General features: G+C 47.1%; 1 protein-coding gene across 9 annotated transcripts in view; it reads right to left on the minus strand.

The window, feature by feature from the left end:
- The window catches only part of LOC113029555 (receptor-type tyrosine-protein phosphatase mu-like), a 224,660-nt gene extending 208,237 nt beyond the window's left edge, over window positions 1-16,423 (minus strand). For all 9 annotated transcript variants that reach the window (XM_080306872.1, XM_080306870.1, XM_080306868.1 and 6 more), the window contains exon 1: window positions 16,117-16,423. In XM_080306872.1, coding sequence (XP_080162998.1) covers window positions 16,117-16,204 — 88 coding nt within the window. In that variant the 5' untranslated portion in view covers window positions 16,205-16,423. The remainder of the gene's footprint in view (window positions 1-16,116) is intronic.
- Window positions 16,424-16,653: the final 230 nt, after the last annotated feature.

Below are 16,653 nucleotides of genomic sequence, written 5' to 3' on the forward strand. Positions count from 1 at the left end.
CGGTGCATGATGCAATCAGTATGCACTTGTACCTGAGCTGGTGCTGCAGCCCTGTGTGTGGAACCAGACATGTTTCCACAGAGTGACCCACTGAAATCATCATCAGCCCACAGCACACCGCTGAGAACCTTTTCGGTCACACCCACCAACTCTAACTCACCTTTTGCCACTGACCAATAAACTAGGTCATCACCTGACAGCAGTACCAATACTACACCACGTGTACAAGTAGCCAGAGCATCAGCACTAATGCAGCATGGCTAAAGGCCTTCCTGTGTTTACACGTATAATTGAACTTTATTTTCTTCTGCAAATTAGCAAATCTAAATATAGTTTAGTTCAACATGAGAAAATAATTTTTTTGTGATGTTATGTTCTAAGTTGAAGGCGTTGTATACGTTTTTGTTGTTCAAATTTAGATGATGAGGATGTAAACCTGAAGGGGTAGGGCTAAATAAGTATATACTTCTGCCTACTCCTTTTCAAACAACTGCATGGAATGATTTTATGAAACGTTGGTGAATGTATATGTTTGAAATAAAAAAGAACTGAGTTGAACTAAAGCTCAAAGTGAAAGCTCACTGATTCACAACATTTTCACAATAAAAGCTGGACACTGTGAAAAATCTGCATTTTTTCAGTGTGGGTGGCACTGATGCTTAAAATGAAGCTTTGAAACATGATGAACAGATAAAGGCTTTTTTTTTTTAAACCGCTTTGAGTAAAAGAGAGGAAATAACGAACTCTTAGTAAAAACTGTGGTCTGTAATTAAAACTCTGAGAGCACATATTAAATAAAACAGCATGACGAAGCGTCTCCTTCTGCTGGGCAGAAACTCTGCGATTTTTGGCCCTTTTTGAGCCGATTTTTCAGTCGTGTGACCGTTTTGGTGATCGGCCCGAGTTTGGCCTTCATCGTGCGTCGTGCAGTATACACGGGGTAACGAGAAGCGATTAACGCCTCACGACCAGCTCCCGATCATCAATTGCTTGGTCGTAGGAAAATCAAACCTGTTTGAAATCCACATGACCGTTGTGAGTGTCACTGCAGCCACTCACACTGCGCACACGCAAACACGTAAACGTTGGTGAAAAGACGGAGCAGCACGGCAGCGTGTGATCTGGACACAAGCGATGGAGGCACTTGTAGAACTTTGGAAAGCTCATCCGAGCCTTTTCGATGTGGCCTGACAAAATCATCACGACCACAACAACCATGAAAATAGTTGGATTTACACTGCTGCTCAATAACAGCTGCCTGATTTTTCATTAGCAATTTAGCAAAGTTGATGGTGGTGTGTGTCTGTGTGAGTGAAAGACAGAGAGAGCGAGCGACAGATTTTCTGTTATGGACGCACAGTGTGAGCACTCAGGTCAGGCATCAGAGCATCGGGCCGTATAGTGTGAGACCCTGCATCATGACCTACGACCTTCTAACCCCTGCGAGTCAATCGTACAGTTTGAGCAGAAGCTGAATAACGCGACTGAATGTATGCCCAGCTTTAGTCATCCTGGGCACCTTCACAGGTAGGGCCTCTCGCAGGGTCTCTGTATGGCCAGCAGGGGCAGCAGAGAGAAACGGTTCCATTAAACACTAACGTTTTTCATATCAGGCTTCCAGGATCAGGTGTGTAGTTCAGGAGCGCACAGACAGGGGGCGCTGCTCTCACAGCAGCAGACACACAAACAATCCATCGAATAAATGAAGGAGAACGGCTCACAACCACAGGAGTGAGTAAATGCTGAGGATGGCACCTCCAGCTCACGAAGAGCACACCACAGCCTGAACCAGCCCCCATCCTCACACCCTTCCTCCCCCCAGCACACAGAAGGTCATCTCCAGCCTTCAGCAGGGGGGTGGGAGGGGGGGGGGGTTATCGTTCCGCCTGGTGGAGGCAGAAAAGGTCTCGTCCCCCAGGAACCACACAACGGACGGACGCAGCGCACAGCCGGGCGCATCAACACAGCGCATCAGTGTCGGCAGTCAGAGAGCTGCTGTGATTGGTCGACTGATGGATGACCTCACGCTGGTTTAAGTGTGACTGAATAAACATGTCTGTGAAGGTTCTCAGTCATCCAGGTCATCGTAGTCAAAGGAGCTTGCAAAGAAAAGCGTCTGGACTTCTTTAAGTTACTTGAAGACGTTTCACCTCTCATCCGAACTCATCAGAACTGAAGAAGCTTCTCGGATGAGAGGTGAAACGTCTTCAAGTAACTTAAAGAAGTCCAGACGCTTTTCTTTGCAAGCTCCTTTGACGACCGAATAAACAAAATAAAAATAAACTACAGAATAAATTAATACAAAAATAAAACACAAAGCGTGTTTCTTTGTAAAGCGCTTTTTAAATTTTTTTAATTTTATTTACTTACTTACTTTTTTATACTACTACTACTACTGCGTACTACTACTACTAGTAGTACTACCACCAGGCACTTCCATCGCCTGGATGTGCCTGCAGCTCCCTGACGGCGCTGGGACTTTAATGTAACTGTGCTGCAAGGCAGGCCTGGGGGGCACTCAGACATGGGCCTCCACCTGTGAGGCTGATCCTGGGTCAGCCTGTCTCTCCTTTCTTTCTGCTGCTCATAGTTTGGTGCAGCATCAGAGGCAGACGGAGGAGTTAGCGAAGAACTCCTGAAGCGTTTGTTTGTCCTCAGACTGATTATCAGGACTAAAGAGCATTTTTAGAAATGAAGCTGTGAGCTCATTACTCTGATTTCATGAAACTCACAACGACACGCAGGCTGGACTAATGAGCTGTTCACTGCCCTCACAGCGAATTTAATAACACTCTGAAAACATTTTATTCTCATCCTCTGCACATGCACAAAATATACAGCCTGCATTATACCACCAAATATATGAACACTTACATGGTCTGATGCACCAGAGAGCAACGGGGGAGCCAGAGATTGAACCACCGACCATCCAATCAGCAGATGATGTTCTGCTCTACCACCTGAGCTACAGGTGTATATTCAGTCAGAGAAGCTGTCAGCAGTGTTGGTGCTGATTCGCTGTCCTTCCTCTGTGTTTGAAGGTTTTGGACATTTGAGCGTCTCACTCAGGTTTGAAGGTGACACGTCCTTCAGCTGGTGACAAATTTAAAGAAAATGAGTGTTTGCAGTAACTGTAGAGGAGTCGAGGAGCCTCAGGCTAGCTGTTGCTTCAGGTCAAAGTGTGTGGATGTGCAGACGACGCTCTTCTGTTTCAGACATCAGAGAAGCGAAAGCTGACCCATCGCGTTGGTTCTGTGAGGAAGTGCTCACGACGGCTGCGTTTCACTCGGTTTCCTCGTTTTGGAGAAGAAACTGAAGGTTCTCTGTTTATTGGTCTGCGATGTGACATCACGCAGAGCAGGCGTCACCTTGGCTCGTTTCTAATAACCCTGGAGTCGTCTGTGTGTCCTTAACGACTAAAATAAAAACAAGAATCTCACTTTTTTCACTTAACTTTTTACTGTAAAGCAGCTTCATGGTGTGTGTCACGTGCCCTGCATGTCAGAAAGACAAGGAAGCTCCCAAAAGCTGTTCTGACTACAAAGTGATATTTGCTGCGTTGTCAGGACTGATGATGAGGCTCAGGCACAGGAAGAGGAAGGTGAGGAGGACGAGGGGAAGAGCGTCAGGTCAGCTGCTCGCGCCGACATCCTGCGGCCGATATCTGCTGTGAATATTTCTTCTGTTTGAACTTCATGCTCTGCCTCTTTAGTCCCTGTTTTTGTGCTGATTGTGGTTGCTTGACACACACACACACACACACACACACACACACACACACACACACACACACACACACACACACACACACACACACACACATTCATTTAATCCCCAAAACTTTGATGGTTTCCCACAGAAACAAAGAATCAGGTCACATCAAAGCGCTTTCACCTACAAACGAGTAAGACGATCACAGAGCTCTAATCTCTCTCTCTCTCTGCATGTCTTTAACCTTGCTCAGCCTCGACCGGTCCCAGAGGTGAGTCTTGGTTTCCTGCGGTTACGCTCTGACACACATACAGCCAATCATTAATCAGAGTCTGGTAGCACATTAAGAGTCTGAAGCCGCCCGAGGACTCCGGTGCTCGCTCTGACCCAAAAACTCGTCCTCAGCACAAAGACGCTTCCGACAGCAGCGGGTCGGCTCACGCCGGGCGGGCTCAGCTGCCGCCTGCCAGCGGCGCCCAACTTTACGACACAAGCGAAGACACCTTGCTAAAAGTGATTTCACAAAATCTTCCTGTGGTGCCTTCACTGACTGTGTGAAAACCATGTGGATCTGAGCGGCTGCCGGTCTTAGCTTCCTGCTCAGAGCAGTAACAGTAAGGATGGGTACCGGTATCCGGTGCCATGATGGCACCGGTTCTGACATAAACAGTAGTAACCAGACTGAAAAGCAGCGCACATTTCGGTGCTTTATTTCGGTGCTTTTTTTCCCCTGAGCTGTGATACACTTTGGATTCTAGTCAATCATTTTACGTTTCCGAGGATAGTAGGCGGGCCCAGGTACATACGTTCTTTTAGAGCAGAGCTACAGATTAAAAATGCCCAAGGCGAAGCGGTCAAACTCTGGCTGTACTTCACAGCAAAAGATGCAAACTCAGCAGCAACAAGTGCTTTAAGCTGATACTGTGATACTGTCAAAGGAGGTAACACCTCAAATCTGATGAAACACCTGGCGACGCATAGCGGGTTTTTTTTTAAAAGCCGAGAAATGCGCCGTATTTGATAGCTTGCTGCGAGACCTCACACCGTGCACATCTACTGCGGGTGGGTTGCCTGTTATTGGACCCGGAGTTAGCAACATCCCCCAAAGACCCGAAGAGGAGAGTCCTGGCCCCTAGCCCTGCCAGTGTAGCAGAAATGATGATGATGCAGCAGCAGCCGTTCTTCTCTGCGTGAGTAGCTTCATGTTGTTCGTGTGTAATTTACGTTGAGTAGGCTAACCACGTTATTACATTAATGCATGTAAGGTGAACTAGCAAACATCATCATAGCTACATGCGGCTGTCTTCTTGTTTGATGGCAGATGCTCCCTTCACCCTGGCCAAAAAGGCTAAAATGACCAAAGAAAAAGTGGAAAACAGTTAAACATGAGAGGTTTAGGACAAAGTTTGTGTTTTTTTCCCCATTGTTTAAGCACTGCTTCCAGCCAAGAGTGATGCCATATATGCCCCATAGCTGCAGAAAAGGCTAACATTGTTATCTTTTTACAAAAAAAACAGCTGAACATGAGAGGTTTTTGGACCAATTTTGTGTTCTCCATTCTTTAAGCACCGGTTTGAGCACCGTTTAAGCACCGGCACCGTTTCAAAAGTACCGGTTTGGTACTGGTATCGGATAAAACCTAAACGATACCCATCCCTAAGTAACAGTGAGCCTTTATAACCCCCGTCATGGCGTGGTGGAGCAGTGGTTAGTGCTGCCATGAAACGAGGTCCCAGTTTCAAACCCCACACGGCGTCTGCGTGTCCCATTTGGCTGCAGGTGTGTCATAGACTAACGCCTGTCTCCATCTTTGAAACGCTCCTTTAGGGCCGTTGTTCTCTTTTTCTCCAAAGGTTTCAGATTTACTATTAAACTGGCACCATTATAAGCATGGTGAAGCCACAGGACATATTCAGCCAATCAGACGCCGCCATCGCTGTGAAATCAGCGTCAAACAACCATCAGGTAAACTGGAGGAGCAAAACGCTCCGACCACTTCATGTTATGATTTTCTTCTTTTGGATATACTTCACCTCGCTTCAGTTAGGAAAACCAACAATTCAACCCAGCCCACACACACACGCATGCACGCACACACAAACACACACACACACAGGCTGCATATGAATATTTACTGTAGTAATTTAGGTTAAAGCAGCTACTGGGCCTGAAGTCACTGTAGGGTTTAACAGCACTATAGGAAACTGTGTGTGTGCGTTTGTGTGTGCGTGTGCGCCTGTGCTATCTGTTAGCTGGCAGCACTTTCAGATCATTAACATAATGATTATGATAAGAAAGAGAAAGCGTTAAAATCTTAATAAAATATTTATTCTGCCTTCCTCTCATCTCACCGTCGGCACACACAGACACACACACACACACTTGTATTAAAGGAGGAGTTGGGTTCTTACTTATGAGTGTAGATATGAATGTCATATTCAGCTGTCAGAAAACATGAAATATAAAAACGAGTCCCATGGCTCCGGCTACACCTGAATGCGGCTCAGGTAGGACAGTCAGAGTGCGGCGCTCATCGATCGTTGTTACAGAATTATTGATTTATTAGAATCTTTTTCTGTTTGCTGTAAAAACCAAGCAGTCAGTCTGAGGGTCTGCACGCGCTCAGTGAGCACCAACAGATGAGCTTAAAGTCGCGCTGAGCAGGCAGGAAGCATCTTAACACACACACACACACACGGACACACACACACATCGTCTTCAAACAATAATCCTGTGAATATGATCAGGGATTTGGGGCACAGCACTAATCAGACTGACATCTCTGGACACGGATTAAACACACACACACACCCTCTCTCCATGCAGTGTGTGTGTGTGTGTGTGTGTGTGTGTGTGTGTGTGTGTGTGTAATCTCCTGAAGACATGCTGACTCTTCTTTATAATCTGATGTCGTAGAAATAATTTCATTAATCTGACAAACAGCAAGTCGGAGCAGGAGGCCGGAGTGCGTGCAGCTCACAGCGGGTGTATCTGGACTTTGAGCTCCATCAGCTCCACGCTTTCCTTAAACAAACACCTGTCGCTTATTTACGTAGGTACACGTTCTCGCCCCCGTCAGCTCCATCAGCTCCGTCAGTGGCCTTCTGCTGCCTGCCTGACCCACAGACATGTTTCCCTGTGAGAGCTGTGAGAAGTTTTATAAGCTGAACCCACCCATAAGCAGCTAACGCCCACTCTGACAGCAGGGTCACATGACTCCTCCAGGCGCCACACACGTCTGAATCAGGGAAACCGGAACAGGAACCAGAACCAGAACCAGATGTGAAAAAGTCACTCATAAAATCAATACCCTGATCTGGCTTACAAGCCGAGAGGCCCCTCCCCTCCCTGAGCCTGGTTCTGCTGGAGGTTTCTTTGGGTTAAGAGGGAGTTCTTCCTTCCTACTGTCGCCAAAGCGCGGCTGGTGGTCTAATCGTTGGGGTTTCTCAGGATCACCGCAGGGCCTCCACCCTACAGGTACATGGTGATCTGAGCCAGGATTCACAGGCTGTGGGTGAGTGGGTTTACTGTCACCATGGCAAGATGTTAGGTAAACAGGTAACATTAGAGCATGGGAGGGGTGGGGTCTTTGAGGAGCGTTTCAGTTTTGTGGTTTGGCCTTCAAGCTGCTTAAATTCAGATGTGAGTGTGTTTGAGCTGCAAACCATGGCCTCAACTTCACTCTGTCCCACGCTGTGTGTGTGTCTGTGTGTGTGCATCAGGCAAAACTCCCTTTATCTCCTCCCTTTTCATCCTCACGTCTGTGATTCCAGAAAACAGGATTTTCTCCTGGATCTTCACTTTCTCGTTATCCGCTGGTGTTGGTGACGTGACCTCGACCGGCGCCTCGAGCATTAGAGACCTCGCTGTCCTGCGGAGAGTTCGGGGACCGGAGAAGATGCGGATCTCAGAGACAGAGCTTAGCGCTGACACCGGCCTCCTTCTCCGCAGCGTTGATCTCATCTCACACATTAAACAAAGAGAGTTTTAATCCGGCTCCTTTAATCCCCGCTGGGTTTGCAGACACAGCGTCTGAAGGCGGCGTGTTAATCTGGGGAGTGGGGGGCACAGCGGCATCTTGGCCCGCCAGGGCAGCTTTAATCCAGCGCAAACACACAAAAAGTGGTGCCTCTGCTGCCGCTGATACTTAGATGTGGATTTACAGGGAGATTAAAGCCAACAAAGATTTTTTTAAAAGACTCGAACACAAACAGGAAGCTGCAGGCGGGAGATGAGGAGCAGATTCATTTATTTATTACAAAACACGAACTCTGAGCGGAATGCACAGGACACAACACAACAGCACAAAACATTCTGCACATCCTCCGTGTCCTTCACAGCCAATCACTGACGGCCAGCTCAGGGACAGGACAGGGAGCTGGGCGGGTTGCAAAGCAGCAGGCAGAGGCTGAAGAGGCCAGAACACCTTTGCCTCCTGTCTGCACTCACATGATCAACAACCGTGCAGACAGTTCACTAAAAAGCTTTTTCACTTCGCCGCATTTCTGACTGTAATCTGGAGATACAATCAAACACATCACAAACTTACCGAACTTTAAACACGCGCCGAGTCTGACTGATTGAATCGTTCCAGTGCAGTAGGGTTGGGCGATACGTAAAAATGTTCCAACCAACAATCGTAAGTCCAATAGTCAACAATGGGCGATATATTCGTGCATGACTTTTTATGAGTGGAGCCATGCAATCATTGGACTATTTGTGCGTTTACAACAGAGAAAAAGGCCAAACATGGACGAACTAATTTGGGATTTCTTTGGCTTAAACCGGATGAAAGAGGTAAACCTAAGAATGTAACCAAAGCTTGTGCAGACGTACAGCAAAGGACTGAAGTACTCTCAGGACTGAGGACACTCTGAGGACGGGGCATTTTCTTGCAGATAAAAGAGGGTGCAGTTACAACTATTATTTCTGTTGACTGCTTCTATTAGCTCCATCATTACGAGCAAACGTACTCATGGGCAAATAAAGAAAGAAATCACCCTTGTAAACACGAGGGCGATTTATTTGTCCAATCGCCCGACCCTGAAGTGAAAACTGAAAACCTGGAGAAGCTGCGTCTCTAAAGTTTCCTCCAGAGGAAGCAGCTGGTTTGTACTTCCTGGTATCCACAGATCGATCGATTAGTAATCAGACGTGCCCAGTTTGATCTTTGTGAGCTCAGAGAAGCTTTTCTGCTGCCAGCTCACAAACTGAGACGCTCGTTTAGTTGCAGAAAGGTTGGAGCGCTGTCGCCTGTTAGCCGACAGTTGTGATGGCGTGCTCGGTTTTTACCTGCTCAGGTAGAACCATCAAACACGGAGCCACAGCCCTCATCGCTCAGGGAACTCCATCGCCACACACAGCTCATTATTTCAATCAGTGCAGAGGTGAAGATCTGAGAGAGCGCACACACACAGTCACTGAGCGGCTCACTACACTAACACTATTAAAGGTGACTGTACAGCAGCTAAAAGCCTCAATTGGCTTAAGAAGCACCCTGATAGCGCACACACACACACACACACACACACACACACACACACACACACACAGAACTAGGGGTTTCTCATGGCTTGCTGTCTGGAGCACTTTTCAGTTTCTGCATGAAGACACAGTTTCCCTTCATCAGCGCTGAACATCTGACTCAAGTACACGAGATACTTTTATGCTACTACTGTTTACATTTCAGAATCAGAATCAGAAAGGGTTTTATTGCCAAATGTTGAGCAGGCTTACAACATTAGGAAATTGCTGCGGTGCTTCAGTGCAAACATACTGTCATAAATTACGCTTAAATAGACATGAAAATAAAAATAAGAATAAAAATTTAAGTACTAAGTAGATAGATATATACATGATATATACATGATATATACATGAGTGCAGGTGGTGGTCAGTGCCAAACATGGAATGATGCAGTGAACACAGCGTAGGGTCATGTGTTAGTGGTGGGAACAGTCATACGGTTATTGTTCATGTGTCCAACAGCAGAGGGGAAGAAACTGTTCTTATGGCGAGAGGTTCTGGTGCGAATGGACCGGAGCCTCCTGCCTGAGGGGAGCAGGTCAAACAGACTGTGTCCAGGGTGAGAACGGTCAGCTGTGAGCCGAGCTGTACGCCCCAGTGTCCTGGAGGCGTACAGGTCCTGCAGAGATGGGAGTCTGCAGCCAATCACCTTCTCAGCAGAGCACACAACACGCTGCAGTCTCTGTTTACTGTATATACCAGGTCCTGTTATACAGCTGCTACTGTTAAACAGCAGATAATCTATCAGGTACTTTTGTAACAAACGTAGCAGGCTTTGATCAATCGCATACAAAGATGCATGTGTAGCGTTACACAGCCACCATTCACAGAAACGGTCAGCTGATGGCGCCGTGACGGTTGGTGTGAGCGCAGCATCGTAACATCGTGACCGGAGCTAGCTGCATACTTTTACATTACTAAGAGGTCGTTTCCTCTGATCATGTGATCACATGACCCAACCTGAACACAAGAATGAAATCCACTGCATGATTTTTAAACATACAAATAAACCGTCAGACACACAGTCAATGCTGATCACATGACAGGAAGGACGGACTGTGATTGGTCAGACGGAGCTGCCTTTGAGAAACAAAGAAGAAGAAGAGGAAGGAAGTGAAGGTCTCAGAGGTGTGAGGAGAGATAATTAACTCACTGAGGACCCTCGACACACACACACACACACACCTGAGTGCGCAGTGTGAGGTTAATCTGTGAGCTTCATTAAAACCCTGACGAGACAGAACAAAGAGCTGACTTCATCTGAACACACACAGAAACTCACACACTCAGGAGGAAAGGCTAAAGTCCTGAATCAGCGACAGTCCTGAACCTGGACACACCGGGAGTGTGTGTGTGTGTGTGTGTGTGTGTGTGTGTGTGTGTGTGTTGCTGAGTTAACAGTAGCTCTCTAATTACAGCCCGTCTCTGAGTCCAGGTGTCTCTGTGCACCTTCCACCACACTCACTCCCACATGTTTTCACTCCATGAGAACCACAGCCTACATTACCCACAGTGCACCTGGACAGACTGCTGTGAATTACCCGTAATGGACAAAAGTACTGCTTTTAAAAGGTTCAAAGACTCAAAGATCATCAGAGTGGAGGCCACAGGAGGCTGCTTTGCAGTCAGAGACTTTTAATTTGGAAATCTCAGGACAAAGGCTCATTAACAGGATGCTAAAGAACAAAAAACAACAACACAAACTCCCACCTGAACCCAACCACCGGGCATGCTCATTAGCTGCGCTCCATCTCCGCCGTTATCAGGGCATGGCGGCCATCTTAGACTCAAACCACAGAGAGTTTCATTCACACACACACACACACACACACACACACACACACACACACACAAACACACACACACACACACACACACACACACCCTGCAGCTGTCCATATGTGCAGCAGAGAGGGGCGGACAGGAGGAGAAATCAAACGCACCCTCAGGCTGCAGACAGAAGCTCCTGGTCTCCTGCAGTTTGACTCCTGAAGCTGACTCCACAGTCTTCTTCTGGACTTCCGTCCTGATCATCCCCGACTCCACCTGCTTCCATCCAGCAGTCACGGAAACCTAAACTCTGAGATTCTGGGCGCCGCGTTATCGTTCGTTATTCGTTGTTGTTCTGCTGCTTTTACTGCAGTGAAGGATGTGAACACTTCCTGACATCTCCAGATGTTTCTGAGCCATCAGCAGAACTACAGGCAACATGTCTGCCCTCAGGGAAGACTTCTCAGGTTTTTCCCAGTAATGGGAACCAAATCCCAGAGTTAGACCATTAAAGACCAGAGAATCAATGAGCTGTACAAGCTCTAGAAACATTCATGAAACCTCCACAAGATGGATCCGCACACTGCTGCCCAACAGCAGTCAAACAGCAGCACCGCCCACAGCGACTTGTTAAAAAGGATTTATACATCAGATATAAAGTCGTGCTGATTCAGCTGGAACTTGATTCTTTGTCCTGAAGAACTCCTGATGAGCGTTACAGTATGGGACTGATGGACACGCCCACTGACAGCAGAAGAACCGCCCCAAAACGTTGGTTCTGTTCACCTGGACGTCTTCAGTGGGAGGATCAGTCATCGACAGGTGACTCCTTCGGTTTCAGCTGACTGCAGGTTTCAGTCTTATGAACAGCAGCAGCACTGACTGCACACAGGCTGTGAGGTCAGTTTATGATCAAAGACCTCTGATCAATGAGTCTTGTTCACAGAGAGGTGGGAATGGCTGCAATCACAGCATTGTGAGATGGTGACAGATGGACCCTTAGGCCCCTCCTCCATTCAGATATGGTCTTTCCCTTTTCACGTAAATGGCCTCCTTGACTCCACCCTCAAACCAGCGTTCCTCACATCCTCATCCTTGAAAGTGTCCCACGCTGTGTCCACTGGCCTGTAGGTGTAAACAGACTGCAGAGTCCTGGCCTGACGAGGTGGCTCTTCTGTGTTGTACCATCCTCTTCGCCAGAGGTTGTTTGGTTTCCCCGATTATAAATCCTGCCAATCCTCCTGCACTTAACAGCGCTGTGGAGAGCATCCTCACACAGAACATGACATCATGGTTTGGGAACAGCTGTGTGAAGGACCAAAAAGCTCTCCAGAGAGTGATCCGTACAGCAGAACGCTGCTGCAGGATTGCTCTCCCCCCGCTTCAGGACACCTACACCAGGAGATGCCGGACTAGAGCAGAACAGATACTGAAGGACCCGTCCCATCCTGGCAACAAACTGTTCCAACTTCTGCAATCTGGTAGAAGGTTCCGCATCTTCCGGGCAAGGACAGAGAGACTCAAGAGGAGCTTCTATCCCCAAGCCATCCGTGCCCTAAACACACACACCCGCCCTCTCACATCATCTATAATTGACTGAGACAGGACTCTTCCAGACACTAAACCAAGGCACAATGTACATTTCAATTCCTTTCATTTTAAATATGTTTATATTGTCTATCCTGTAAAATAGTCAGATATCTATTCATATTAATGTACAGAATTCACCTGCTTGCTGCTACTACTGCACATTCACCCAGTGTATATACTATATGTGTGTGTATATATATATATACAGTGGGGCAAAAAAGTATTTAGTCAGCCACCGATTGTGCAAGTTCCCCCACCTAAAATGATGACAGAGGTCAGTAATTTGCACCAGAGGTACACTTCAACTGTGAGAGACAGAATGTGAAAAAAAAAATCCATGAATTCACATGGTAGGATTTGTAAAGAATTTATTCGTAAATCAGGGTGGAAAATAAGTATTTGGTCAATAACAAAAATACAACTCAATACTTTGTAACATAACCTTTGTTGGCAATAACAGAGGTCAAACGTTTACTATAGGTCTTTACCAGGTTTGCACACACAGTAGCTGGTATTTTGGCCCATTCCTCCATGCAGATCTTCTCGAGAGCAGTGATATTTTGGGGCTGTCGCCGAGCAACACGGACTTTCAACTCCCGCCACAGATTTTCTATGGGGTTGAGGTCTGGAGACTGGCTAGGCCACTCCAGGACTTTCAAATGCTTCTTACGGAGCCACTCCTTTGTTGCCCGGGCGGTGTGTTTTGGATCATTGTCATGTTGGAAGACCCAGCCTCGTTTCATCTTCAAAGTTCTCACTGATGGAAGGAGGTTTTGGCTCAAAATCTCACGATACATGGCCCCATTCATTCTGTCCTTAACACGGATCAGTCGTCCTGTCCCCTTGGCAGAAAAACAGCCCCATAGCATGATGTTTCCACCCCCATGCTTCACAGTAGGTATGGTGTTCTTGGGATGCAACTCAGTATTCTTCTTCCTCCAAACACGACGAGTTGAGTTTATACCAAAAAGTTCTACTTTGGTTTCATCTGACCACATGACATTCTCCCAATCCTCTGCTGTATCATCCATGTGCTCTCTGGCAAACTTCAGACGGGCCTGGACATGCACTGGCTTCAGCAGCGGAACACGTCTGGCACTGCGGGATTTGATTCCCTGCCGTTGTAGTGTGTTACTGATGGTGACCTTTGTTACTTTGGTCCCAGCTCTCTGCAGGTCATTCACCAGGTCCCCCTGTGTGGTTCTGGGATCTTTGCTCACCGTTCTCATGATCGTTTTGACCCCACGGGATGAGATCTTGCGTGGAGCCCCAGATCGAGGGAGATTATCAGTGGTCTTGTATGTCTTTCATTTTCTGATGATTGCTCCCACAGTTGATGTTTTCACACCAAGCTGCTTGCCTATTGTAGATTCACTCTTCCCAGTCTGGTGCAGGTCTACAATACTTTTCCTGGTGTCCTTCGAAAGCTCTTTGGTCTTGGCCATGGCGGAGTTTGGAGTCTGACTGTTTGAGGCTGTGGACAGGTGTCTTTTATACAGATGATGAGTTCAAACAGGTGCCATTCATACAGGTAACGAGTGGGGGACAGAAAAGCTTCTTACAGAAGACGTTACAGGTCTGTGAGAGCCAGAGATTTTCCTTGTTTGAGGTGACCAAATACTTATTTTCCACCCTAATTTACGAATAAATTCTTTACAAATCCTACCATGTGGATTCATGGATTTTTTATTCACATTCTGTCTCTCACAGTTGAAGTGTACCTCTGGTGCAAATTACTGACCTCTGTCATCATTTTAAGTGGGGGAACTTGCACAATCGGTGGCTGACTAAATACTTTTTTGCCCCACTGTATGTATATATATATATATATATATATAATGTTTTTCCTCTACACCCCCCCCCCCCCCCAATTATTTTGCACATGTCGAGCAGCGTGTCCGGCTACATTTCACTGTGTGTTATACTTGTATAACTATGCATGTGACAAATAAAGAACCTTGAACCTTGAACCTTGAACCACTATGTTACTCTGTTTGTGTCGGGGGACCCGATCCTTGGGGTGGACCAGTTTTTGGTGCAGCGTTTAAAAGCGACCAAGACGCAGTGTTGAATCCAATCCGAGTGCAGATCTGATGTTGAGGGGAGAGGCGTCGACATGGCGATCAAATCTGCTCTGAACAGCTTTTGTTTTTAAAAACGAAGAAGTAAACTTTAGTAAAGGAGAGACCGTCTGCTCACTGTTGCCCCCATCAGCTGAGCACAGGCACAAAAGCTGACTGAAAACAACCTCACCTTCATCATCCTCACATCCACAGGCTGTACTACTGCAGTACAAGTACACACATCCACAACATGTCTGCGGCTCACTGCAGAGCCTGGGTGTTACCAGAGACATGAAAAGCCTCGAGAACACAACCAGACTGTTAATCAATAATCATGGTATTGATTTATCGATGTGGCCGTGCCGACACGCGCTCTCATGGAGCTGTTTCTCTGGGCTTTGGTTCAAACGAGTCTTTGAATGCAACAGTCAGAGCAGCGACGCCGACATCAGGAAACGGGACCGAACGCACAAACATGTCGTTTTTATTGAGAGACGGGCAATCGATCAATAACAGCCTGACCTTAAATCAGACAGTCCCACCGCGGCACATATTCTCTGTTCTACTGTCCTCTACTGTCCTGCTTCTACTGGACTCTATTTTCAATTCTACTCTGCTGCAACATGATCACTGCATTAGAAATATGATCAATATTTAAACCTGTGACTTTTATTCCCACAACTGTTCAATGAGTCAGAATTCAAACAGACTTTTGTATGGGAGGAGAATCAATCCTGGTTTCTACTAATTCTACTGTGTGACTCTTCACCTGCAGAAAAACACTGAGAAAACACTCCAAATATAATCAATATGATCAATACGGTCAAATGTGGCTGCGTGAGTTCTACTTCACATGAATTCAAAGGGATTCATCTCAGCTCTGTGCTGCGACCTCACTGATTCTACTGCAAACATTTGCTGTGTTCTATTGTGGGTTCTACTCTGGGTTCTGCAGCAGAGCGTCCAGCCGATCAGATCAATACCATCAATCACAAATCTATTTGTGTAATGACGGACTTCAGCCTGTCCTGCTTCACACGCAGTCAGCCTGCTCTTGTGTCTGTTTCTACTCTGTTCTATTGATAGATTCTACTGTTGGAGAAGCAGGACTGTGACATCATCAGAGCCGATTATGTTTCCGATCATCTGATCGATCAGTCGGTTAGTTTGGGTTCATAAAACAACACCGGGCAGAATGTGAACGCACTTCGGTTAGAAAGCTGGACTCTACCGAGGTCTACTGCCGTCACGTGACAGAATAAAGCGACTTAGCTGGTTCTGGTTCCGACAGAAAACTCGGACAGAAAACCACGAAGAAGAAGAGGAGGAGGAGGAGAAGGAGGGGGAGGTTTTCCTAGCTGGAAACTTGGATGCCAACACGGTAACTCCCATGTTCCTCCTCCTCCTGCTCCTCCGGGTCCTGGAGCCCCGAACCCGGCCCCGGAGCTCTTCTTACCTTTGAAGGTGTCCGCCCGCGCGCCCATTAGTCCCAGCGAGAGCATAAGGAGAGCTGCGCGCAGCACCAAACTTCCAGCGAGCTCCATGTTCACAGCGGAGCCTCCGCGCGGAGGAAACTACTTTCAACTCTGACCCACTCCTCCGCCTCCTCCTGCTCCTTTTCTTCTTCTTTTCCTGTTGTTTCCTGTCCGAACCTGGCACGCGCAGACAGGTGAGCAGGCAGACAGGTATCACGGGAAAGTGTCGCTGGAAGGCTCAGACTTCAGTCTCCGCTTCTCCTCCTCCTCCTCCTCACAGAGAGAGAGGGGGGGGGGGGCAGCTGCTGACGTCACAGGGGGAGGGGGGGTCGTTTTACAGGAAACGTTTGTTTTTATTTCTTTGATGTTTCATTAAATGTTCACTCAGTTGGTTTTATTGTGTCACGTGACTTTATAACGTTAATCGTTTCACACGGAGTCGTTTATAAAATTTTCACACACACGGTAACACAGGAGGTAGAGCAGGGCAGCTGCTGAGGGTTGCTGGTTCGATCCCT

Source organism: Astatotilapia calliptera, chromosome 9, assembly GCF_964374335.1.
Source record: "Astatotilapia calliptera chromosome 9, fAstCal68.1, whole genome shotgun sequence".
NCBI lineage: Eukaryota > Metazoa > Chordata > Actinopteri > Cichliformes > Cichlidae > Astatotilapia > Astatotilapia calliptera.